General features: G+C 36.5%; 1 protein-coding gene and 2 long non-coding RNA genes across 3 annotated transcripts; 1 reads left to right on the top strand and 2 right to left on the bottom strand.

The window, feature by feature from the left end:
• The first annotated feature begins 19 nt into the window (after nt 1-19).
• On the top strand, nt 20-4,795 carry LOC114303094 (uncharacterized). Its single transcript, XR_014329163.1, has 3 exons — nt 20-169; nt 1,073-1,126; nt 3,226-4,795. It is a non-coding gene; the product is annotated as an uncharacterized LOC114303094 (long non-coding RNA).
• A 1,827-nt stretch (nt 4,796-6,622) lies between these two features.
• On the bottom strand, nt 6,623-6,928 carry LOC114302935 (auxin-induced protein 15A). Its single transcript, XM_028248083.2, has one exon. The coding sequence runs from the start codon at nt 6,926-6,928 to the stop codon at nt 6,623-6,625; it is 306 nt and encodes a 101-aa protein (XP_028103884.2).
• A 3,577-nt stretch (nt 6,929-10,505) lies between these two features.
• On the bottom strand, nt 10,506-12,385 carry LOC114302804 (uncharacterized). Its single transcript, XR_014329162.1, has 2 exons — nt 12,006-12,385; nt 10,506-10,890 (listed from the first exon to the last, which is right to left on the bottom strand). It is a non-coding gene; the product is annotated as an uncharacterized LOC114302804 (long non-coding RNA).
• Nucleotides 12,386-24,971: the final 12,586 nt, after the last annotated feature.

Below are 24,971 nucleotides of genomic sequence, written 5' to 3'. Positions count from 1 at the left end.
GAGCAACCCTAGTTTTCCTAACAAAAACCCTAACCCTTATTATAGTTGTTTTGCACAACACTTTCAACATGTAGTAGCAGCCACGGGAAGGAGAAAAAGTGAGAGAGAGAGGGAGAGAGAAGAGAGAGGGAGAGAGATTTCCAGCACCCTTGTGTCTCAACTCTCTAAGGTATTAATCAATCTATTATTGTTCTATTATAATATGTTGTTTACGTAGTTATGGTGCTCGTGGGTGTTGTGAGTTGGTGGAAGAAAAAGGAATGGATTGGCTGATGGGGATAGTATTCTAGAAATTTTAATTGAATTCATAATGTTGCTCTTAAGAATATTAATCTGCCAGCAAACTTTAAAAATCAAGAAACCTTATCAAACGAATGAATTTTGAACTGAAATTTTTACAGTAGATTAATTACATATTGAATTGTATATCTGATTTTTTTCATAATTTTTGGGAGTCAAAATCCATATAAACTGATGCGTTCAAATCTGTCCAAAAAACTGGTTTTAAACAGTAAATTCGAAGTGTTGTTCTCTTTGGGTATAAATCCAAAAATTATCAAATCAGCGTCATTAGAACCGGTTACTAGTCTGGTTTCTTACATTTTTGGCCTTGCATTGATTGCTCGTGTATATTAAGAGAACCGGCAATTTCTTTAAAGTGCTGCAGAAAACAACTTGTTTGGATATAATAAATTGTAGATAATTATTTTGATAAACAAATCAAGTGAAACCAATTGGGTTTGAAACTTAGGATATATTAGTTGATATCTGGAGGTTTTTGGAATTTTTGGAATAGCGTGGAATGGGTTTTGTAATTTTCAAAGTTAGCGAATAGATTGGGAAAACTTGTTTAAAACTCTGTTTTATCTTAAAGTTATTTTTAGTTAAGTTTTAATCGGAACCCATGTCCTGGGTGATTTTAGACCTTGAAGAACATGAACTTAGGTAATATTTAAGAGTAACGGTGAGTTGGGTTGAGCCGTGTTAGTGTGCTTTAGTTTGGGGTTACTTAGTTCTTATTCTTTAGTATTTTTAAATTAGTAGTGACGTGTAGTTTTCATACTTGGTTCAGGGCACTAGTTGGACTTTTATACTCTATTCGAGGATTATATTATTTTGGTTTCAGGTGAGTAGTTTCATGGTACATATTTTTATAAATGTTTCCCTACCCTGAATTGTTGGAAAATTAAATTGTTGTTTCATGACTAAATTGTTTTGATAAATTATTATATTATCAATTGAATCAAATTATTTCTGAAACATGTGTGAACTTGGCATACTATAAACTATTTGTTTTGGTCTCATGTTTATAATAATGAACTACCATGTTTTGCGAAACTGATGTGTATTGATTATTGGGACCATATGTGTATTTAGTCCAGTGAAATTATTCCACTGTGTGTGGTGACTCTGGCCACTAGGGAACAGATCCGGGTTGGGCCGTGATGACTCTAGTGCTCAACGATTGTAAGGAAAAGACCTTAAAAAAGCTAGGTGACTTTCAATCGGATCGTCTAAGAGAAAAGGCCCAGGTTTCCACCCTGAGGATGACTTTTAGTTCGGTATTGGATCCAACAGGGCTTATAGCCTTGAGAATAGTGTGGCATATTATTTGTTTTTTATTGGTACCCAGAAAATTATTGGTGTTCATGTTATAATCTGTTTAAGTGAAAAATGTCATTTATCATGTTCTTGCGAGATATGAGTATTTTAAGTGTTGAACTGTGGAACTTTCTTTTTGAAACAGATTGTATTTACCAAACTGTGTGCCAATCTAGTTTCTGTGATAGATATCTTATTTTGGAATTGAGCCATGTTTTCAAAACTGTATTTACTATCCATGTTGCTACTCACTGAGCTATCAGCTGATTTAGTTTTTATCACTTCCATGTGTTAGAAGGACTTAGGGTGGACTCATGGCGTAGCTGAGACTCGATTGCATGGACCTCTAGGACATACATTTATTTTGTTTTAGATTGTTATGTCAAGTTTGTGCATACTTCTTTTTATTTTTATTGAGATTCATTTAGGATTATTTTGATATGTAGGCTGTTTATATCCCTTAAGTTTGGATGGTATTGATTACGGTTGGTTTTGCCGTTTATACTTGTGGCATGTCACTGGATTGAGTTTTGTTATTTATTACTGGACTTTTGTATAGTTGCTTAATGTGATTATGGATTAGTGGTTAGGTTTACGTGTGCCTTGGGCGGAGTCCCTGTGGGCCATGGCTGGTCATACCCGGATTTGGGGTGTGACATGAACACACTTCACCTTATAAGCGTACTAGCCCCTCAACCTATTACAACGCGTTTTCCCTTGAGGAGGAACAAAGCCGTGAGGCCAATGCGGCTTCGCGCCCACCTCGCCCAAGCGGACATTATTGTGTTCCTCGGGGAAAAACGCATTGTGTCTGGGTGAGTGCTGGAATAGCTCAGCCAGCAGAGCACAATACTATCCGCTTTGGGGTTAAGGGACGGAGCTGGCTATCCTCCCCTCACGGTTTTAAATGCGTTGTGTTTGGGTGAGTGCTAGAACAGCTCAACCGACAGAGTGCAATACTATCTGTTTTGGGGTTGAGGGACGGAGTTGGCTGTTCCCACCTTACGGTTTTAAACGTGTTGTAACAGGTTGAGGGGTCAGTACGCTTATTAGATGAAGTCGGTCCGTCCCCCCAGGCGATGTGGGATTGCCACAACATAACCCCCCAGCGAACTGGGCCCGCAACAGCGGGGGAAGAGACGAGCCTTCCTTCTAGCGCCAAATGCACGTGCCTGGCGCCTGTGTGCCTGCCACAATATTGTCCGCTTTGGCGAGGTGGGCGCAGAATCTCGTCGGCCTCACGACTTTGTTCCTCCTCAGGAAAAAACACGTTGTAACAGGTTGAGGGGCCAGTACGCTTATAAGGTGAAGTTGGTCCGTCCCCCTAGGTGATGTGGGATTGCCCCAACAGTTTTTGTTTTTGATGTTGCCTTATTTCTGGGGTGATTAGTCAAGGAAAATCAATATACCATAACAAAATAATGAAGGTCCCGCTTGAAATTATATGTCAATGCAGCCTACTGATTACAAAAAAATGTATTTTAGATCATTTTCATCAAAGACTAAGTTCGTGTTCATGTTACAGATTGAATGTGTATCATATTCAGTCAGTAGTTATTGTTTCTTTTCTTTTTTTAAATATAGTCAAGTTGGTTGATGCTGAGTTTTTTATTTTTTTTTTAGACACTGAGTCCATCAGTAACATGTCTTGAGACAAACCAAGTTCATTATCAGATTAAGCCTGTGATTCCTCGTGGATTATGCAACCTTCAGTTGGAGCGCGAGTTTTTTTGTTTATGTTGGGGAGAAACAAAGTGATTCACGGTCTCAACATCATACTTGAGCCACTGAGACAGATTTTTGGCTCAGTCATACAATGGGTGGCCTCATTAGTTAGGTGCAACAAAAAGGCTTTATTCATTTTTGGCTGAACATTTCTGGTAAATATATTTAGCAGAGACAAAGGTTTTGTAATTATGTGCACTCACTATTACTCTCTCGCATTTACCCATTCTGTTTCAATCAATATAGTTAAACTGGTATTTATCAAATTGTCATTACAAATTGGCACATAGCCGAGGAGAGACAAAGTTCATAAGGTATTAGATGATTGTCTTCCAAGTCATCTGATATGAAAGACTGGGGGCACTAGAATTGGAATGTGTTTGAAATTTGGATGCAAAGAAATGGATTGAACTCGAAGAAAATTTCTTGATGATTTGATCTACGGAAGGACAATTTCACTTGTTTTAGGCTAAACTGGCCATGTCTGTGATCTATGGGAATAAAAATTTCAATGAAAAGAAGCGTTTGCCTTCAAAATTGACTGAGGACACAAGAGATCACTGTCACGTTATTTATAATATTTTGGTAACATTCTTTTCTCTCTACAAGAGGTGAACAGCTCAAGTTAACAAAGTAAACAAAAACAAAAAAAGAAAGAAGAAGAAAACACCAGTCATGTTACTGGTTTTTACTGTTACAAAATTGTGTGTTAGCTAAAATATGCTGTCAAATGTTCTGCATCATGATCGACCCAATCTAGAAGTGAGATCAATGAAGATTTCCTCTCGGCAAGGAATGGTGAGACCTCCCATTGGATGATCAAATCCAAATTCTTCCTCAGCTTGCCTTAACAAGTCTTGGAACGAAGGTTGGTTCAAGTATGATATCGGAATCACGAATCTCTTCCTTTCCCTCTCTCCAACATAAACTGCTAAATAGCCCTTTGGGACATCTATTGTTGCTTGGTTTGTTGTCGGTGAAGAGCGTCGAAGAATTTGTTTAGCATGAACAATACGAGGCATACGGATTGCCATTGTTATCGATGAACAAGAAGAAAAAGATTAGAAAGGACTTTGCACAAGTGGAAGCTTTGGCACTGAAGAAATGTCAAGACTGAAAATTTGTGTTGGTTGTGGTGTAGACTTACTGCTTATATGTGTGTATATATATAAATCAAAGGTGATGTGGGTTAGTTAATCCTCTGAAATGTGGAATGAGTGGTGAAGGGACATTAGATTAGAATATTGGGGTCTACTGAGAGACACAAGCAGCTGAAGGAACACATGGTTGTCTTCCAATTCATTATCAAGAATTTAGAGCCATAGAATGGACCTAACTGTTTGTTAGTTGAAAAACATCAATGCCCTACTCCTAAGCTCTTTCTTTTATTCTAGGATGGTCTAAAATATATAATTATTAAATGTTAAAATTAGTACTTGTTAAAAATATAAATGCACAATTTCTTCTCTTTCTTTATTTTTTTCTCTTTTTTTCTCTTTTTTTTTCCTCACAAAAGAAGCAGTATGCAATTTTATTTTATTTTATTTGTCACACGAAATAAATAATCGTTGAGTTAAATAAAGTATACTTGACATTTTTTTGGAGTTCGAACACCAGTGAAAGATTGATCGATCTATGGTTAAATGTCTGGGACCAGAGGGCGCATCAACTTGCATGGCAGACCCTCAATGTGAATGATTATCTTCAAGTGGTCCTCATTGCTATTGGGAGAGATGTTGTGGCTGCTAACAAATGATGGGAAAATCAATGGAAATGATTTGAAAGCAGTATAATTACCATATCAGGGGACTTTGTTTAATAATTGTTTCAGGTCCTCCCAAATTATTCCCGTGAATGATCAGCACTTTTGCTGCTACATTAAATACATTTATTTTGAATATGATTTTTTTTTTTTTTTTTTTTTCTTTTTCCGCTGTTGCTCTATTTCTGGGGTGACTAGTCAAGGAAAATCAATACACTATAACAAAACAATGAAGGTCCACTTGACATGACTATTTCCTTTTAGTGAATTCTCAATATCATCTCGTTCTTCTGTTTTCTGATCAAATGCTCAACAAAACTATATTAGTTTTTTACCTGCTGGTTCAGATCATATTCAGATCATTACAACAAAACATGAACCTTATAATTCCAGGGGGAATTTTTTTTTTCTTGAGACTGATTTTAGATAAAGCTTCTCCCAAATGGGGAAAAAAAATTAAAATAAAATAAAATAAAAACAAAAATCTTATTTGTTCCTAATGAATGCAGCATGCTATTATAAATAATATTCAAAGGAGGCTGATCATATATTATATTTTTCTGAACTGGAGCCTTGTCATGTCTCCATATTGGTTTGAACAATCTCATCAATCAATGACCTAAAACTGTCTGATTGTTTAAGCAACTTTTTTTGATTGATTAATAACTCATAGAGAGGACAATTAAACAATAAATTCTTCATCGCCATTTTAGATTTTTCTATGCTCTTTAGCGGTTGTACAGCCATTTCCTTCACAAAAGCAACAGTTTTTTTTTTTTTTTTTTCAAAGAAAAAGAAAACAGTATAGAGAAACGAGAGTAAGCTGTTTGATGTGAATGAATAAAATTTACTTCTATTTCCCTTTACAAAACGGGTGTGTTTGGTTTGGTTTTGGGAGATAAATTTTCAAAAAAGATTTTGGGGAGAGAGTTTAGCATTTTTTTTGATTTGTTTGGTTGTATAATTTGGAAATAATTTTGGAGTATGGAAGTTTGGGATGGTTTGATATTTTGTTGTAATTGAGTAGATGTGTGTGAGAGAAAAAGTGATTGAGAAAGAGAGGAGAGTGAAAAAGTGATTGATTTTGATGTGTAGGAGAGAGAAAGTGATTTTAGAAACAAAATTTTGAAATTTTTTTTCAAAAATTGTGTTTTGAGAGTTAAACCAAACAAGGTCAAAATCTCAACGTAGGATATTTCCATGAAACAAACAGATTCTACTGATACAAAATTGGAGAAGTTAGCTTTTCAGATCAATGGTGTCAAAACTATATTAACAATTTTTTTCTTTCAATTGAGAAAATGAACATGTAAACACTCCAGAATCTATAAAAACAAAAAATTCAATGGAATGAAGCTTTGCATTTAAATGTCAGAGAATGCCATTAATAACTATTTATAATCTTCTGATGACATCTTTTCTCTCCCTCCTCTTGCTGAATCTTTTGTGTGAAAAAGGAAAGAAAATTTGAACATGAAACTGGTGAATACTGCTTTGTTACAAAATTGTGTGGTGGCTGTCCTCTATGATGAATCATGATCCACCCAATCGAGAAGTGAGATTGATGAAGATGTCTTCACTGCAAGGAATGGTGAGACCACCCATTGGATGATCAAATCCAAATTCTTCCTCAGCTTGGCTTAACAAGTCTTGGAATGAAGGCTGGTTCAAGTATGATATCGGAATTACGAAACGCTTCTTTTCACTCTCTCCAACATAAACTGCAAAATGACCCTTGGGAACATCTGCTGCTGCTGAGGCTGCTTGGTTTGCTTTCAATGATGAAGATCGTCGGAGGATTTGTTTAGCAAGAATTATACGAGGCATACGAATAGACATTGCTTTCAATTGGGACTGTCTTCCTCAACAAGAAGAAAAAGGAATGAAGGATTTGTAGAACAAGTGGAAGCTTTGACAGAGAAGAATGTGAAGCTTGTGTTGGTTGTATAGGTTCACTGATATGAGTATATATATATATATATATATATAGATCAAAGGTATGTGGGATATCTTATGGAAATATAGAATGAGTGGTGAAAGGACATTAGAATACTGGGGTCTACTGAGAGACATTAGCACATGAAGGATAACATGGCTTTGTCTTCCTATCCTACTCATTGATATCATGAATTTAGAGCGATAGATCAAATTGTAAGTTGGTTGGAAAACATTGTGCCCTACCACTTTGAGTAACATAGCCTACAGATGACCCTCTTTGAAATTCAAGAGATAACGGTAGTAAATGGCCTCATGCTTTGGATTAGACATGCTTAAAACATCTCAGTCCTCTCTTTTCCTTATAGTATATGATCACAATGTCATAAACATAACAAACTGCAGCGATAGCATGTCTAAACTAATTTACTAATAAGATCAGAAGATGAAATATAAACTATTTTACTAATGATTTGGAAGACAGAAAGCTGTGCTTCCTCATGAATTATGTCCCCTTCAGTTGGAGGACCACTTTTTTTGTTTATATTGGAGAGGATTAAAAGTGGTTCATGGTCCCAATATCGTACTTGAGCCACTGTTCTTTGAAGATTTTCTAAGTGAAACTGAGAAAGATTTTAGGTTCAGTCATCCAATGGTGACCTAATTAGATGGAATGACAAAAAGTCATTATTAATCTCTGGTTGATAGGTTTAAAGTAGGTTACCAAACCAAACCAAGCTTTAAGTCCCATCAAATGGAGTCAGTTACATGAATCCTTCTTATCCACTTGACTCTATTAACGAGCATTTGGTTAGTCAAATTAAGGAAATTCATATCTCTATTTACTACATTCTCCCATGTCAATCTAGGTCTGTCCCTTCCTCTAATACTTCCATTTACCATCACTGTATCACATCTCTTTACTACTGCCTCTGTTAGCCTCCGTTGCATATGACCAAACAATCTCAATCTATTCTATCTCAGCTTATCTTCTATCGGTGCAACTATCCATTCACGAATATACTCATTCATAATTCTATCTTTTCTAATCTTACCACATATCCACCTTAGCATCCTCATCTCAGCGACACTCATCTTATCTACATGTTGTTTCTTAATTGCCCATCATTCCGTCTTATACAATATCGCTGGTCTAATAGTCGTTCTATAGAACTTTCCTTTTAGTCTAGTGAATACTTGTTTATCACATAGTACCCCAAATGCACCCCTTTACTTAAGTCACCCTGTCTTAATTCTACGTACCACATCCACTCCAATCTCCCCTACTGTTGTGATAATCAATCCTAAATAACGAAAATGTTCACTCTTAGGTAGTTCTTGGTTCTCAGTCTTCACTTTTCCTCTACTTCCATTGTTACTGTTACTAAAATTACACTCCACTCCAGTACTTTGTCTTTGTTCTACTTATCTTAAATCTTTTAGATTCAAGTGTTTCTCTCCATGTCTCCAGTTTAGTGTTAACTCATTCTCTAGTCTCATCTACTAACACGATATCATTTGCAAAAAGCATACATCATAGCACATTATCCTGAATATTTCTCATCAACTCATCTATAACTGAAACAAAAAGATAAAGACTTAAGGTTGATCCCTGGTGTAACTCCACAGTAATTAGAAATTCACTCGTCTCTCTAGCAGGCGATCTAATAGTGGTCGCCACACCTTCGTACATGTCCTTAATCACATCAGTGTACCCTTTTGTCACTCATTTCTTCTCTAATACCCACCAGATTATATTCGGAGACACTCTATCATATACTTTCTCAAGATCGATAAAAATCATATGAATGTCTCTTTTCTTTTCTATATACTTGTCTATTACTTTCCTCAAAAGATAGATCACTTCCATTATTGACTTACCCGGCATAAATCCAAATTGATTCTTTGACACCTCTGTTATATTTCACAGTCGACATTCCATCACTCTCTCTCATACTTTCATTATATGACACATCAGTTTGATAGGTTTAAAGTAGGTTCTTCCTTTGAAATAGGAAAAGAGAAATTCCCAAATGTCTATTCCTTTTAGTGGATTCTCAATTACAACAAAACATAAACCTTACAATTCCAGAGTGATCTTGCATGATTTTGGTTGTCTTCGCACTGATTATAGATAAAGCTCCTCTCAAACTGAAAAAAAAAAAATTCTTATTTCTTCTTAATGAATGCACAATATTATACATAATCCGCAAAGGCTTATTTCTTATTTAAAAAAAATTCCGATTCTTCTTAATGAATGTCTATTCCTTTTAGGCTTTTGTAATTGTGTTCCGTTACCATTACTCTCTTGCAGTTACCTGTTTTGTATTTTTAATATAGTTAAATTGGTTTATCAAATTGTCATTACTAGTTGGCAACGGCATTCCGATTCTTCTAATGGAACAACAGAGAATTTCTTTTTGATGAAAAATAAATATATAAAGTCAAAAAAGAAAGAAAAAAAAAGACGAGAAGTAAAGATCTAGAAGGAAGAAGAGTAAGCTGTTGGATGCGACTGAATAGAATTGACTTCTATTTTCCTTTACAAAATATATAAAGTTTGTACATAGGATTTCCGTGAAACAATCAGGTTCTACTGATACAAAATTGGAGAAGTTAGTTTTTCAAGTCAATGATGTTTAAACCATATTAGCATCTTTTTTTCCTTCATTCTTACGAGGCATTCAAACCACACATGAGATCAATGAAGGCTTCTTCTCTGCATGGGATTGTGAGACCACCCATTGGATGATCATACCCAAACTCTTCTTCAGCCTGACTTAGCAAAATTTGAAATGTAGGATGATCCAAGTATGATATTGGAACCACAAATCGTTTCTTTTGAATCTCTCCAACGTAAACAGCAAAGTGGCCTTTGGGTACACCAGCAGGCTCTGAAGTTCCAACGTGCTCGGAAGATTATCTGCGTAACAGGAACAATCCTAGACCCATGAGTGCTTGGGATTGTGATATTTGAAGAAGTTAAGGCAAGAAATGGATCTCTAAGATTTTGTAAATTACAAGAAGTGTTACACTGATATGTTGGGGCTGGTATTTATAAAGCAAATGCCACATGGATAACAACCACAAATGGAACAAGTGGTGAAGAGAAATCTGCAAAAGGGTCGGTCTACTGATGGAGAACATTGTCATGAGGCATAACATGGTGTTGCCTCCCACCTGAACCTGTTAGGTTAGAGGACTGCATACTGATTTATGGCATGTAGCAACGGACAAGGTACATCGATCAAAGATTACTTGGTTCAACAGAATATGTGGATCAGATCTCTTGGATTCTTTGGAAGAAAATATGCCAACCTTTAATGTTTGGGGATTGCTAGATTGAACAAAAGCACAAAATCAAATTAACGTGTGAAATTGTTCTATGCTGCTATCATCTGTAAGCGATTTGACATGGATTGATAGTCCCCTGTAAACCATGGTTCTGATAAATAAAGTTTCTTGCTTTACAACATGGATAAAATCCAAAAATCAGAAATTTATTTGCCATAATTTTCAAAACAAATTTCAGCGATTAAAAAAATTCATTCAAATGATAAGAATGAATGTCAGATGATGCTTAGGGTTAGGATATACAAGTTCTTTTGGTTTGAAAATGACCGTGACATGATCATGATCTCTAAAATATGGTTTATCAGCGAGACAACGTGACCAATTGCTGAATCAATGGAAGCACTCTTGTCCTAATAACACTAATCTGTTCCACTACACAACTTCCAGAAGAAGATGCTACTTTTCCCCATGTATGGATTGTTTTATTCTCAATGGATGGTCGTATCTCAGGTGGGCCATTTTTCCCGGATCTGCCAGCATAGCTTTTTAGACATCGAAGTGATCATCAGTTGCTGTAAATGAGGAAAAGAACACTTTAAACATTTTTTGATCCATTTTTCTCAAGAATGGGGACCTGCATTTACAAAGTACAGTGTCCGTGGAACTCCCTCACAACATGAGCAATTTTTCTACATTAAAAGAACCTTGCATACTGAATGAGAGTGCCATGTGTTGAAACTTGGCAAGCATGGACTTCTCTTCATGTTTGACTTGAAGAACTCAGAAATTCATGAAGAATTGTAACTATAATGTTAACAGATTTGCCATTACGATGCTGTGTTAATTTTATAATTTCTCAACTGGAATGGATGGAGAGATTATCTCATCCTTCTGACTGTGATTGACAATTAGTATATTATAACCCATTGGTGATCTTCCAGTGCACATCTAGAGTAATATGCAACACAGTTGCAGCGTGCACACACACATGTAGGCATGCTCAAATACACAAGCGTATTTGGAGAGAGTGTCCATCGAAGGAATTTCATTAAATCTATACAAGTCATCATTGGTTAGGCAATGACTATAAATTTAGTTTCTTGCTAAAAGAATCATGATGACCAACATCAGATTTCCAAATTGGAATGCATTAGTTAACCAAATTTAACACTACAGAATATATAGAAACAGAAATTTCAATGCAATGAAGCTTTATCCTTCAAATGTGAGAGAACCCTGTTAATGTTTATTTATAGTATTCTGAGGACATTTTCCTCTCCCTCCTCAGTGGAAGAATCGTTTACGCGAAAAAGAAAAGGAAAAGGAAGAAAATTTTGTACAAAGAAATGGTGATTACTGCTCTGTTACAAAATTGTGTGTTTGCTAAAACATGCTAGCAAGTGTCCTTTATCATGAATTCAAGATCCACTCAATCGAGAAGTGAGATCAATGTGTGAGAATATATGTGTATATTCTATATTTGGCAATCGAGAAGTGAGATCAATGTGTGAGAATATATGTGTATATTCTATATTTGGCATGATTGTGATTGTACATATTAAATGCGTAATTGTGATTAGGCGTGATTGTATTTTCTTTTTTTGGTTTCAGCCTTAGGGCTATATAATCTAGGGTCTTCTTGTAATCAATTACATAATTGGAATATACAGAAATACAGAAAGCTTACATGGTATCAGAGCCACGTCCGAAACCCTAGGTCTGGTCTTGATCATTTGAAGTTCTTTCTCTTCATTCCCGCTTGCTGTTTGAAGTCTTCACTGGTCTTCTCTGACGCCAGGAAGGTCTTTCTGGGCTTCTCCGGAGTCGCGACAGCCCTCTCTGTATTCGTCGAAGTCGCGACTGACTTCTAGTGCTTGGTCTAACGTCGCGACTCTGGTCTGGGTTTGAGGAATTTCTCTCTCTCTCTCTCTCTCTCTCTCTCTCTCTACCTCTGTTTTGGCTCGATTTCTGGTTTTCTCTCACTAGCTGCGTTGATCGAAGCTTCTGCTTTGGCTTTCTCTCTGGTCTCTGCTCTCGGTTTTGGTTATCTCTCTATGGTATATAGGCTCTTTTGTCTGGTTCCAGTCCACCAGTATCTGACCCCTCTGTCTCAACTTTGGGTTATTACAGTTTGGCTCCTCAAATTTATTAAGTTTTATCACTTTGTCCCATCAGTTCCTTTCTCTTTTATTTCTGATTCATTACAATGTCTGAAGATAAATTCCAAATTATAAAATGCAAACTTACAGGTGACAACTATACTTATTGGTCTAGTGTTATAAGAAATTTTCTTTTCGGCCAAAAAAAATGGGGATATGTTTCTGGTTCTATTCCTCGTCCATCGGATCCCAAACAAGAAGAATATCTGATTTCCTGTGACACTTAAGATTGTGATAATGCCCAAGTTTTGACCTAATTCCATAACTCTGTGGATGACCGTATTGGGATGATGTTTTCTAAACATAGCACTGCCAAACATGTGTGGGATTACTTATAAAGGGTTTATCAACAGTCCAACTTTGCCAAAGAATATGAGTTGGAAACAACTATTTAGGGAGTTCGTCAGCGGGATCTGTTTATTCAAGATTTCTATATTGAAGTGACAGGTCTCTGGGATTAGTTGGCTTTTATAGAACCTTCAAATCTCAAGGTTCTAGACGCTTATATTGAGTTTCGGGAGTAGGGTCGTTTAGTGCAGTTCTTAACGGCTCTCTCCCCTTAGTATGAGGCTATTCGTGGTAGCATTCTTCACTGGTCTCCTCTTCCCTCTGTGGATGCGATTGTTCGTAAGCTTCTCTTTGAGGAAACCAGTCTCAAAACGACCAGTCAGACTTTGTTTCCATCTGTCTTCCTAGCTCCTGCTCAACCTCTACTATTATCGACCCCACCAGTTCAGGCCACTGCCAAGCCAAAAAAAGGGCCCTTAGCATCCGATGAGTGTGCTTTCTGTCACCAAAAAGGTCATTGGAAGTACAACTGTCTCAAGAAGGGACGTTTATCCTCTCAGCAGTCTCAGTCCCGAGCTCCTATTCAGAGTTCTTTTTGGCCTCTCGCAACTTATACTGCATCCACTCCAAATCGAAGTCCTAATTTGGCCTTCTTAAGTACTTAACTTGCTCAACTTCAGCAGATCTTGTCTATCTTTCAGTCATCTTCATCTGCCTCTGCTCTCATCTCTCTTCATTCAGGTTTGTTTAAGTCCTCTTCAGATATTCCTTCTTCTGTCTAGCTTTTTGATTCTGGTGCCTTTCATCATATGACTCATCACCTTCCTTACTCCAAAATTGTATCTCTCTCCTTTTCTTATTGTTATTAATACTGCTAATGGGTCTGGTATGCCTGTCTTATGTATTGGGTCTGTTTCACCCTCTGCCATATATGCTGTTACTATTCCCTCTATTTTTTACGTTCCTCAACTGTTTATCAGCTTGCTTTCTATTAGTTAGCTTAATACTTCTGGTTTTGATGTTATCTTTTTGTCTTCTATCTGTTATGTACAGGATCAGGTGTCAAAGAAGCAGATTGGGACCGGCCGTAAAGTTTGAGATCTCTATGTGGTGGAAAGCCTACATCTTCCTCTATCTACCTCTCCCGTTGCACTTTTATCTTTTCAGTTAGATTCTCAATCGAGTCAGTTTTATTTATGGCATTCTTGTTTAGGTCATTTGTTTGTTGGCCGCTTACGATCTTTAGCTCAGTCAGGATTATTGGATAAAGTTTCTCCTAGTCAAATTAATGAATGTCAAGGGTGTAAACTTGCTAAAATAACAGTTTTACCTTTTAATAAAAGTTCCTTTATTTCTGTTTCCCTTTTTTCTCTTGTCCATACTAATATCTGGAGACCTTCTCCTATTCTCACTAAAAAGGGTTCTGCATACTATGTGTCCTTTGTTGATGATTGTTCCCGATATACCTGGGTTTATCTTATGGCTCATAAATCTAACCTTTACTTGATCTATCGTATCTTTTAGTCTATGATCACTGCATAGTTTGGGGCTACAATTAAAATGCTACAGTCTAACTTCGGTGGGGAATACTTAAAATCAAATTTTGTGAGTATTTGGCCAATTTAGGTACCCTTCATCAAACTTCCTGCACTGATACACCTTCCCAAAATGGTCGTGCTGAGCGTAAACACCGGCATCTTCTTGAGACCGCTCGATTTCTCTTTCTTTCCACTTCTGTCTCGGTCCCATTCTAGGGTGAGGCCGTTCTTACTGCTGCTTTTCTACTTAACCACATACCGGCTCCTCTCCTCTCTGGACGTTTTCTTTATGAGACTCTATATTCCCAACCTCCTAATTATTTCCTCCTGCATGTTTTTGGGTCTGCTTGTTTTGTCATTCTTTCCCGTAAAGATAGGACCAAACTCAGTGCCTGGTCTGTCCTGTGTGTCTTTTTGGTTACAGTCTTACTCAGAAAGACTACCACTGTTATGACCCTGTTTCTCGTCACCTTTATGTCTCTCGCCATGTTGCCTTTCTCGAACGTCTGTCTTACTTTTAGCTTTCCCCTCTCACTGCTCCAGTTTCAAAAGTGGATTTGGTTCATATTGACCCATTTCCTTCTGAGGTCCCGTCTGATGAGTACATTTTCACTGTTCCTTCTGAACTTGTTCCATCCTCTCAACTTGCTTCTCTTTCTACTTTCTTTTTGGCTACTTTCCCTCATTCGGTTTCTCCTCCTCCTCTGTTGTTAGTCTATTCTTGTCGCCAGACTCCCCTTCCACCAGTTGTCTCTGCCTCGGTTACTGCCTTTTCTGCTTCTGAAGACTCTGATCTTGTTCCACATCGATATCCTACTCCAGTGCGTCATCCTCCAAACAGGTTGGGCTAATCTAATGCATGTTTTTTTTCCTTCCCATCGTACTTTTTTTTTTATTTACTGTTCATTCTTTTTCAGAACCTTAGTCTTACAAGGAGGCCTGTCAGATCCCAATTGGGTTCGAGCCATAGAGGATAAGCTGTCTGCTTTGCACAAAACTCGTACTTGAAAGTTGGTTCATTTGCCTGCCGGTAAGAATCTGGTTGGTTGCAAATGGGTCTACAAAGTTAAGACTCATTCTGATGGTTCTCTTGAGCGTTACAAGGCTTGCCTAATTGCCAAGGATTTTTCACAAGAGTATGGTATTGATTATGAGGAGACCTTTGCCCCCGTCGCTAAGATGACTACTGTCCATACTTTGATTTTTGTCGCTGCTGTTCGCCATTGGCCTCTCTTTCAGATGGATGTTAAGAATGCTTTTCTTAATGGTCATCTCACTGAGGAGGTTTACATGCGTCCTCTCCCTAGCCTTCACTATTCCTTTGGACAGGTTTGTCGCTATTCGGCGTACTCTGTATGGTCTAAAGAAATCTCTTTTTGCTTGGTATGATCGCTTTCAGACTACTGTTACTGCGCTTGGATTTCATTCTTCTGCTTTCGACTCTGCTTTGTTTCTGCGCCATACCTCGGTTGGTTTTGTTGTTTTCTTACTATATGTGGATGATATGATCATTACTGGCTCTGACTCTTCTGCTATCTCTAATGTCAAACAACATATTTTCTGCACATTCGAAATGAATGATCTGGGTTCCTTGCGGTATTTTCTTGGTGTTGAGGTTGTTTCTTCTCCAAAAGGCTATTTTCTGTCTCAGGGTAAGTATGCTAATGAAGCCATTCACCGTGTTGGTCTTACTGATCCTAAGGTTACTGAGACACCTATTGAGCTTAATGTGAAGCTCAATTCTATTGATGGTCTCCCTCTGGATGATCCCACTTTATATCACGAGCTTGTGGGTTGTTTAGTTTATCTGACTGTCACTCACCCTGATCTTGCTTATGCTGTTCATGTGGTTAGTCAGTTCATTTCTACTCCTCGCTCTACTCATTGGGCTGCTTTGGCTCGCATTCTTCGCTATCTCAGGGGTACCATCTTTTAGGGCTTACTATTGTCCTCTACGTCCTTTTTGGACTTGGTAGTCTGTGCTGATTCTGATTCTGATTGGGCTCGTGATGTTACTGATTGTAAGTCTATGTTTGGTTTCAGTATGTTTCTTGGTGGTTCCTTAATCTCTTGGAAAAGCAAGAAACAATCTATTATTGCTTGCTCTACTGCTAAAGCTGAGTATCATGCTATGGCTCATGCCACTGTTAAGATTGTTTGGCTTCACTGTCTCCTGTTTGATTTGGGTGTCCCTCAGTCTTCTCCGACCTCTCTCTATTGTGACAACCGTAGTGCTATTCAGATTGCCCATGATATTTTCTTCCATGAACGGACGAAACACATTAAGATTGATTGTCACTTTGTTCGCCAGCATCTGCAGTCTGGCACTATCTCACTTTCTTTTATTCTTCGGCTTTGCAACCGGCGGACTTCTTCACCAAGACTCACACTACCGCTCGGTTTCAGTTTCTTCTTGGTAAACTCTTAGTGTTTTTTGCTAAAACACCTTGAGTTTGAGCGGGAGTGTGAGAATATATGTGTATGTTCTATATTTGGCATAATTGCGATTGTATATATTACAGGCGTAATTGTGTATAGGTGTGATTAGGCATGATTGTATTTTCCTTTTTGGTTTCAACATTAGGGCTATATAATCTGGAGTCTTCTTGTAATCAATTACATAATTAGAATATACAGAAATACAAAAAGCTTGCACAATGAAGATGTCTTCTCTTCAGGGAATGGTGAGACTGCCCATTAGATGATCAAATCCAAATTCTTCTTCTGCTTGGCTTAACAAGTCTTGGAATGAAGGTTAGTTCAAGTATGATATCAGAATGACAAATCTCCTCCTTTTGCTCTCTCCAACATAAACTGCAAAATGGCCCTTTGGGAACGTCTACTACTGCTTGGTTTGTTTTAAATGATAAAGACCTTTGAAGTATTTGTTTAGCATGAGTAATGCGAGGCATACGAATAGCCATCGTTCTCCATTGGGAATATTTTCCTCAATAGTAAAAAAAAGAAATGAAGGTCTTGCAGAACAAGTGACAACTTTGACAATGAAGAATGTGAAGCTTGTGTTGGGTATATAGGCTCATTGATATGAGTACATATATTCGTAATTATGTGGGAAATCTTATGAAATACAGAATGAGTGGTGAAGGGACATTTGACTGGGGTCTAATGAGAGACATTAGCACACGAAGGAATCACATGGTTTTTCCAAACTACAAAGGCCTACATGTTGTACCTGTGTTATATTTGAGAACTGTAAGCTGATTTATGGCAAGTAACAACTGACAAGTCATATCAAAGATTACTTGGTTCGACATAATATGTGGATTGGATCTTTTGAATGCATTGCCGTAACCATAGAAAACCTGTCTGCAATTTAAAGTTTCTGTTAGACTAGAAAACACTGGAGTGTATGAGTTATTGGCTCACATGACAATTGTTGGAATGTGTCCCATATCGACTGGAGTTGCCCCATATGTGCTGGTTATAAAGCTCCAGTTTCCCTCTCTTTAATACCTAGGTTTTAAGGAGAAGTGTGGGCTGAGCTTTTCAATTTGATATCAGAGTTTGGTTGGGCTTGTGATTGGTGTGTCATTTGTCCGACTACTGTATGTTGTGGTCCAGGAGGATGTGTTGGAATGTTCCACATCGACTAGAGTTGCCCTATCTGTGTTGTTTATAAAGCTCTAGTTTTCCCCTCCTTAATACTTGGGTTTTAAGGAGAAGTGTGGATTGGGCTTTTCAATTTGGTATTCGAGTTGGTTAGGCTTGTGATTGGTCACATTGACTGGAGTTGCCCCATATGTTGTGATCCATGAGGGTATGTTGGAATGTGTTCCACATCGACTGGAGTTGCCCCATCTGTGCTACTTATAAAGCTCCAGTTTTCCTCTCCTTAATACCTGAGTTTTAAAGAGAAGTGTGGGTTGGGCTTATGAAACATTGGTATGAAATTGGTGATAATTTGTGAGAAGTTTATCAGTAACATGTGTGTTAAGACAAAACCAAGATCAAGATTAGATAAGTTAGTTGCATGTGAAAATGCCCCTCGACACAAACAAGCAAGAAAATGCGAAGATTGTAGCTTGGACCAGGATTTGGAGGGATGATAGGTAGCATAGAAGTTCTAATTGTTTTTTTCATCTTCAAACTGAAAGACCTTTGAATCATAAGCATTCATCATTTAACATTCATTCTTATTCTTCAAACTGAAATATCTCTAAATCCTAAGCATTCATCATTTGACATTCATTCTTATCATTGAATATCTCGTCTTGTATCTATTCAAGCTAGCATCCCTATTTGTCCCTTCTATTTTTTACGCAACATTGTCTTATGAATTGATAACTCATATGGTCTGCTTGCTAGTGTTGACCGTAGACAGTGGAGGTGATAATTCATATGTTCAGGTGCACTGATTTAGTGCATCAAGTGTTGATTTAGTGCACTGATTTTGCTTAATTGATCTTCTCTCCTTTTGGGCTGTTCTATCCTAAGAATGTAGTGATTGGGTTGTCTTAGAAAGAGCATCTCACTATGCTACTCAACCTATACAACAACCAATTTACTTTAGTATTTTTACTAAGCAAGCAAAGTAATCCGTTCCATACTTATATTGTTCCAACAAAATTTACCATTTAAAGTGAGTGACCAATAAAAATTGTTAAATAGGTCTTTTAGGGAGCACTTGCCACATTCAAATTTCCACATACCAAGCCACTATGCAGCCACTGGATGATCCCTTTGTACTCAGACTTGAGGTTCCTTCACTATTTTTCATCTTTTGCCTAATTTTCAAAACAAATAAATATATAAATTTTTAAAATTTTTCCGTACTAACATACTCTGTATCCTTGCTTCATAGCCAATCATTTGAACTATTTGAATTGACCTTTATCCAATTTAAGCCTTACTAGTTTGGTGTCATGGCTCAATTGGGATTAAGATGTTATCACTATAGACAACAACATATTTCAGGCTTGGCATAGTGCTTCTACACAACCTACCATCCTTTCCAATTCAGACTAAGCTTACATCATCACTGGTTCACACTCATTTATGACAAGGAACATTGCACATGAGCAGCTCAACTATGCAATCCCATGTCTGCTGTTGCAATGACACATTCAACACTGGTTGCATTTGTGTTCACTTTACCACAATTCTCAACAAAATCTTATAGCATCCATATAGGACTTGCATAACGCGTATTTGATCTAATCTGTGGTCAATATATGTTTTGATCATCAACCGGACCCATAGACAGATCGTTTTAAGCCGGCCTAATATGCTGCATATTCACAAACATCACATAGTATTTTTGTTGGGGAGGCATATCCATGTGGTACCTTATGTCATTTGGCCTTCAAGGGACCACAATGCAATAGTCTCTTCACCACACACTCCATTTGAGAATGCTAGACATATAGAATTTGCTCTCTATATATTCTATTCTAACAATCTTTTTCTGTACAAGTCTTGGAGATCAATTAGTTGCTAAGATCACTCTTCTGATTAAAAAAAACACTCAAATATTTTACAAGTCTCAAATATTTTGATGGTGATCATTAAAGTGTAAATTAAATATTATTGGAGGGTGTTTTAATTAATTCTAAACTATAGATCAAGGGAAATTCTATTTCCACACACTCTTTTATCTCTGTGTACATAATTTCTCAGTGCACACCCTTATGAAATTGGTTTTATGTTTTTGTTCTCAGTCTACACCTCACATGTTCCAATTATACCCTAAACTAACATCCTTGTACACACACAACTTAAATCATTTGTTCCACAAAGAATCAATGGTGTAGACCCATGTTTTATTCCACTCACCTTGAAAACACAACAACATCTTTCACAAGAAATCCCTCAGCAAATCGCTCAATAAATCTTCAGATTATATAACAAACTACCTCCTTTGATTTCTAATTACATCATCAAACTGATTCCTTGAATCAACAATCTAGTCAACATCGAAAAAGTCATTAATTGGTATCAACTTGTATCAATATAGATCTTGAAACAGTATCATTTTGTATCAAACTCCATCGAAGACGTACAACTCTATCTATCTCTTATTTTCATAAACTCTTTTTTTTTTAAATAGAAATTTTTCTTAGTTGGTACTGGTTATTAGAATTAAAAATATTATTCAATTTTTAACTTCCGAAACATGTAAAAAAAATTCAGAACTTGGTTTCCGAAATGAATTCTTAAATTTGAAAGTTGAGTTCCGAATTCAAATTCGGAACTTGATTTCGAATAGAATTAATAATTTCGGCAGTTAATATTCAAAAAAAGTAACATGTTTCAGCACTGATTTACCGAATTAAAATCATGAAATTTTTTTTTACACAAAAAAACTTACATTTTCATAACTGCTTTTGTTGTAATCAGGCATATTGTTATTTGAATTTGAATTTCCATTGATTTGCAACTCTTCCATCACAAAAATCAAGAATTGTGGTGGATTCTAATGACAAAACAATATAATCAATGGAGTATAAACTTAGAGAGTAAAGCAAACAATGAAAAAAGTAGGGTTTATTTATTTGTTAACTCAAAAGGTGTATATTAAGATTTTTTTGTTCTTAAAAGATGCGTACAAAGAATTTTTCTACATAATATTATAAGGGTTGTTGGACGTCTATTACAGTAATTTTTATTTAGGATATAATTATCATTAAATTAACATTTCATTAAGTGTATGCCCTAAGCTATTTAGGTGTGTGGAAATAGAATTTCCTCTAAATCAATTCATTATGAAATTCCACAATAATAATAAAGAGATAAACGTAAAATATAAATCGATTAGGAGAATGTATTATTTAGGGTTTTGTATTATACTATAGCAATCGAAATTGGTCCCTAAGTGGTGAGAGGCGTAGCGTTGTGAGGATAACAGAAGAAAAGTGTTGCCACAGAGAGAGAGAGAGAGAGAGAGAGAAATTTTCAGCAAATTGGTGGTTCAACAACTCTAAGATATTGTCCTATTTTATTAAATTTATATATTGTGATGGTTCGTGTGTGCAATCTGCTTGTTGTTGGGAAGGAATAGGAGAAATGGGTGTGTTGTTTGGGTGCCAAGTTAGTGGTTAGTAATGAGAAATAATGGGTGTAATTATATTTCTAAAATTCTGCATAAAATTATGTACTTTAAAAATCAAGGAATCATATCAAATAGATGAATTTTGAACTGAATTTTTATTGTAGCTTTATTACACATTGAATCTTATACCAGATTTATTTCATAATTTTTGAGAGCCGAAATTCATATAAATTGATGCGTTCAAATCTGTCCAGAAAACTGGTACAAAATAGTAACTTCAAAAGTGTCATTCTTTGTGGGTATAAATTTGAAAATTTTCAAATTAGTGTCATTAGAGCCGGTTACGAGTCTAGCTTCTTACATTTTTGTCTTGCATTGATTGCTTGTGTATATTAAGTGAACCGTCAAGTTCTTTAAAGTGCTACAGAAAGCGACCTGTTTGGATATAACTAATTGTAAATAATTATTTTGATAAGCAAATCAAGTAAAACCAATTGGGATTGAAACTTAGGATATATTAGTTGATATCTGGAGGGTTTTGGAATTTTTGAACAACGTGGAGTGGGTTTTTAATTTTCAAAGTTAGCGAATATATTGGGAAAACTTGTTTAAAATTCTATTTTATCTCAAAGTCACTAAGTTTCGATATGAATCCATGCTTTTGGTAATTTGAGACCTTAAAGAACATGAACTCAGGTATTATTTAAGAGTAATAGTGAGTTGGGTTGAGCTGTTTTAGTGCGCTTTAGTTTGGGGTTACTTAGTTTATTATTCCTTTTAGTAGTTTTGAATTAGTAGTAACATGTAGTTTTCATACTTTGTTCAGGGCACTAGTTAGACTTTCATACTCTATTTGAGGATTATATTATTCTGTTTTTAGGTGAGTAGTTGCGTGCTACATATTTTTGTAAATGTTCCCCTACCCTGAACTGTTGGAAAATTAAATTGTTGTTTCAGGACTAAATTGTTTTGATAAAATTATTATATTATCAATGGAATTAAATTATTTCTGAAACATGTGTAAACTTAGCATACTGTAACCTATTTGTTATGGTCTTATGTTTATAATGGTGAACTATCATGTTTTGTGAAACTAAATTGTATTGATTATTGGCACCATCTATATATAAAAGTCTAGAGAATTTATTCCATTGTGTGTGGTGACTTTGGCCACTAGAGAACAAATCCAGGTTGGGTTGTGATAACTCTAGTGCTCAAAGATTGTAAGGAAAAGACTTGGGCTAGGCTAGGTGACCTCCAATCGGATCGTCTTAGGGAAAAGGCTTGGGTTGCTACCCCGAGGATGACTATTGGTTCGATATTGGATCCAACATGTTTATTGCCTTGAGAACTTTGTGGCATGTCACTTGTTATTTTTGGTGCCCAGATTATAATGATGATCATGTTGTTACCTATTTTAAGTGGAGAATCTAATTTGTCGTGTTCTTGAGAGACATTGATATTTTTATCTAAATTATGGAATCTTGTTTTTGAAATAGATTGTCTTTATCAAAACTGTATGTCAATCTAATTTCTGTTATATACATCATATTTTGGAATGGAACCCTATTTTCATAACTGTATTTTACTATCCATGCTTCTACTTGCTGAGCTATCAGCTGACTTAATTGTTAAACATTTTCAGGTGAGACAAGGACTTAGAGTTGACTCATGGTTAGTAGGGACTCTATCTTATGGACCTCTAGGACATTCATTTATTTTGTTTTAGCTTGTTATGTCGGTTTTGTGCATACATTGTGGTTGTGTTTTAGTTAGAATTATTTTATTTTGTGGGCGGTTTGTGTTTCATTTAGTATATATTTTTGGAAGTTGGTTATGATTGGTTTTACTATTTATACTTGTGACATGTCATTAGATTGAGTTTTGATTTATTTATTACTGAACTATTGTTACATTTATTCGATGTGATTATGAATTAGTGTTTAGGCTTACATGTTCCTTGGGCTAAGGACCTATGGGCCACGGCCCGTCATGCCTGGGTTTGGAGTGTGACATGTACCCAAAGGCCACTGTACACCCTTGTCCCACATTAGAAATTTGCATGGGTGATCGTGGGAATATAAAGCACCAATACCTTGTTATTAAGTAACTTGGACTTAAGCTTTTGGGTCATGTTAATAGACCCACAGGTTACTTGGGGCAACAAGTAGTGGGGTGTTACAAGTGATATCAGAGCCAGGTTGTAATTTTAAAGGCTAATATAGAATAGTGGTGAGATGGGGTAGATTGTAGACCATAAACACTTAATTTAGATATTTGTTAACCTTCTTTGTATTTTGGAGATTTGGGAATAGAATAAGATGTTGTCTTATTATTGATGCATATAGGTTGCAATGGAATATGAGGAGTCATTGGCAAATATAGCTAGGAATACTCGCCAGGATTAAACGAATTGACGAACTGGAAATAACAACCGATAAGAGAATGTGACCAATAATGCCAGTGGTTCTCAAATGGCTTGCGAAAATCAAGGGCAAGAGTTAGGACAACAAGGACAAGTTGCAGTTCCCAATCCAGATGGGATGATTCAAGTGCTTTAGACTTTGCCCGGGGTGGTGCAACAACAAATTGCCATAGGGAATAACTTGACTAGACTTATGGAGCAACAATGGATGCAGCTGGATATTGGGGCACAACTGAGGCCACGTTGTAACATTACTGAGTTTAAGAAGATGACATTGGCATTTGAGGGAGCCATAGATCCTTTGGAGGCTGAAAAATGGTTGACAGAAATGGAAAAGTTGTTTCTCGTTTTTGAGTGTATTGATGATTAAAAGGTGACCCACACTGCGTTTATGCTACAAGGGATGGCTAATGATTGGTGGAAAATAGAGAAACACATACATGAGCATGATGCCAATCCATATACATGGGAAAGGTTTAAGAGTGCATTTAATGAGAAATACTTCCCTAGAAGTGTTCGTCTATGGAAACAGAGGGAATTCTTGAAGTTGGAGCAAAAGAATAAGACGGTTGCAGAATATGAAGCTGAGTTTACAAAGTTGTCTAAATTTACATCAGCAATTTGTAGCGGGTGAGGATAGTAGAGCACAAAAATTTAAAGGTGGGTGTCGCATGTCCGGGGGTTCCCGAGCGTGCTAAACAGTTCAGACCCTTGATTTATTTGATCTAGTCTCACGAGTGCAATATGAAACATAAATGAGAGTCCAGATCCGACAACGTTTATAGAAAATCTATTTTATTGCAAAACTTTTGCCAAAAATGGACTGTATCACTAGATTCAAAGTCATTGCTTAATCTTTTGGGAAAATTAGGAAACCCATGACTCGTGTCAAGGCCACTGTTCGTTATAACCAAAAATGTCTCAGTTCAGAACCTTAGATATGAAGGGGGAATGTCATTAATTGAGCACCCCCACTCACTCAATCAAAAGATCGGCCTCTACTAAACCATGATATGAGTTTTATTGACTTTATATATTCATATTTCGATTATTAATAATGCTAAAATTTATTATGTGAAGCAAACAAGTATAGACTATGTCATTCCTTTGGAAAGTTTGATTTCATGTATTTTTGAAAGAGTTTTGAATAATGCACAACTCAAAAGAAATTAAGCTTACAAACATGAAAATCAATATTATTCCAAATTGAACGACACAAGCTCCATCCACTGCT

This window comes from Camellia sinensis, chromosome 5 (assembly GCF_055761805.1).
Source record: "Camellia sinensis isolate YWXY chromosome 5, ASM5576180v1, whole genome shotgun sequence".
Taxonomy (NCBI): Eukaryota; Viridiplantae; Streptophyta; class Magnoliopsida; order Ericales; family Theaceae; genus Camellia; species Camellia sinensis.
This window is presented reverse-complemented; position numbering and strand designations above follow the sequence as displayed.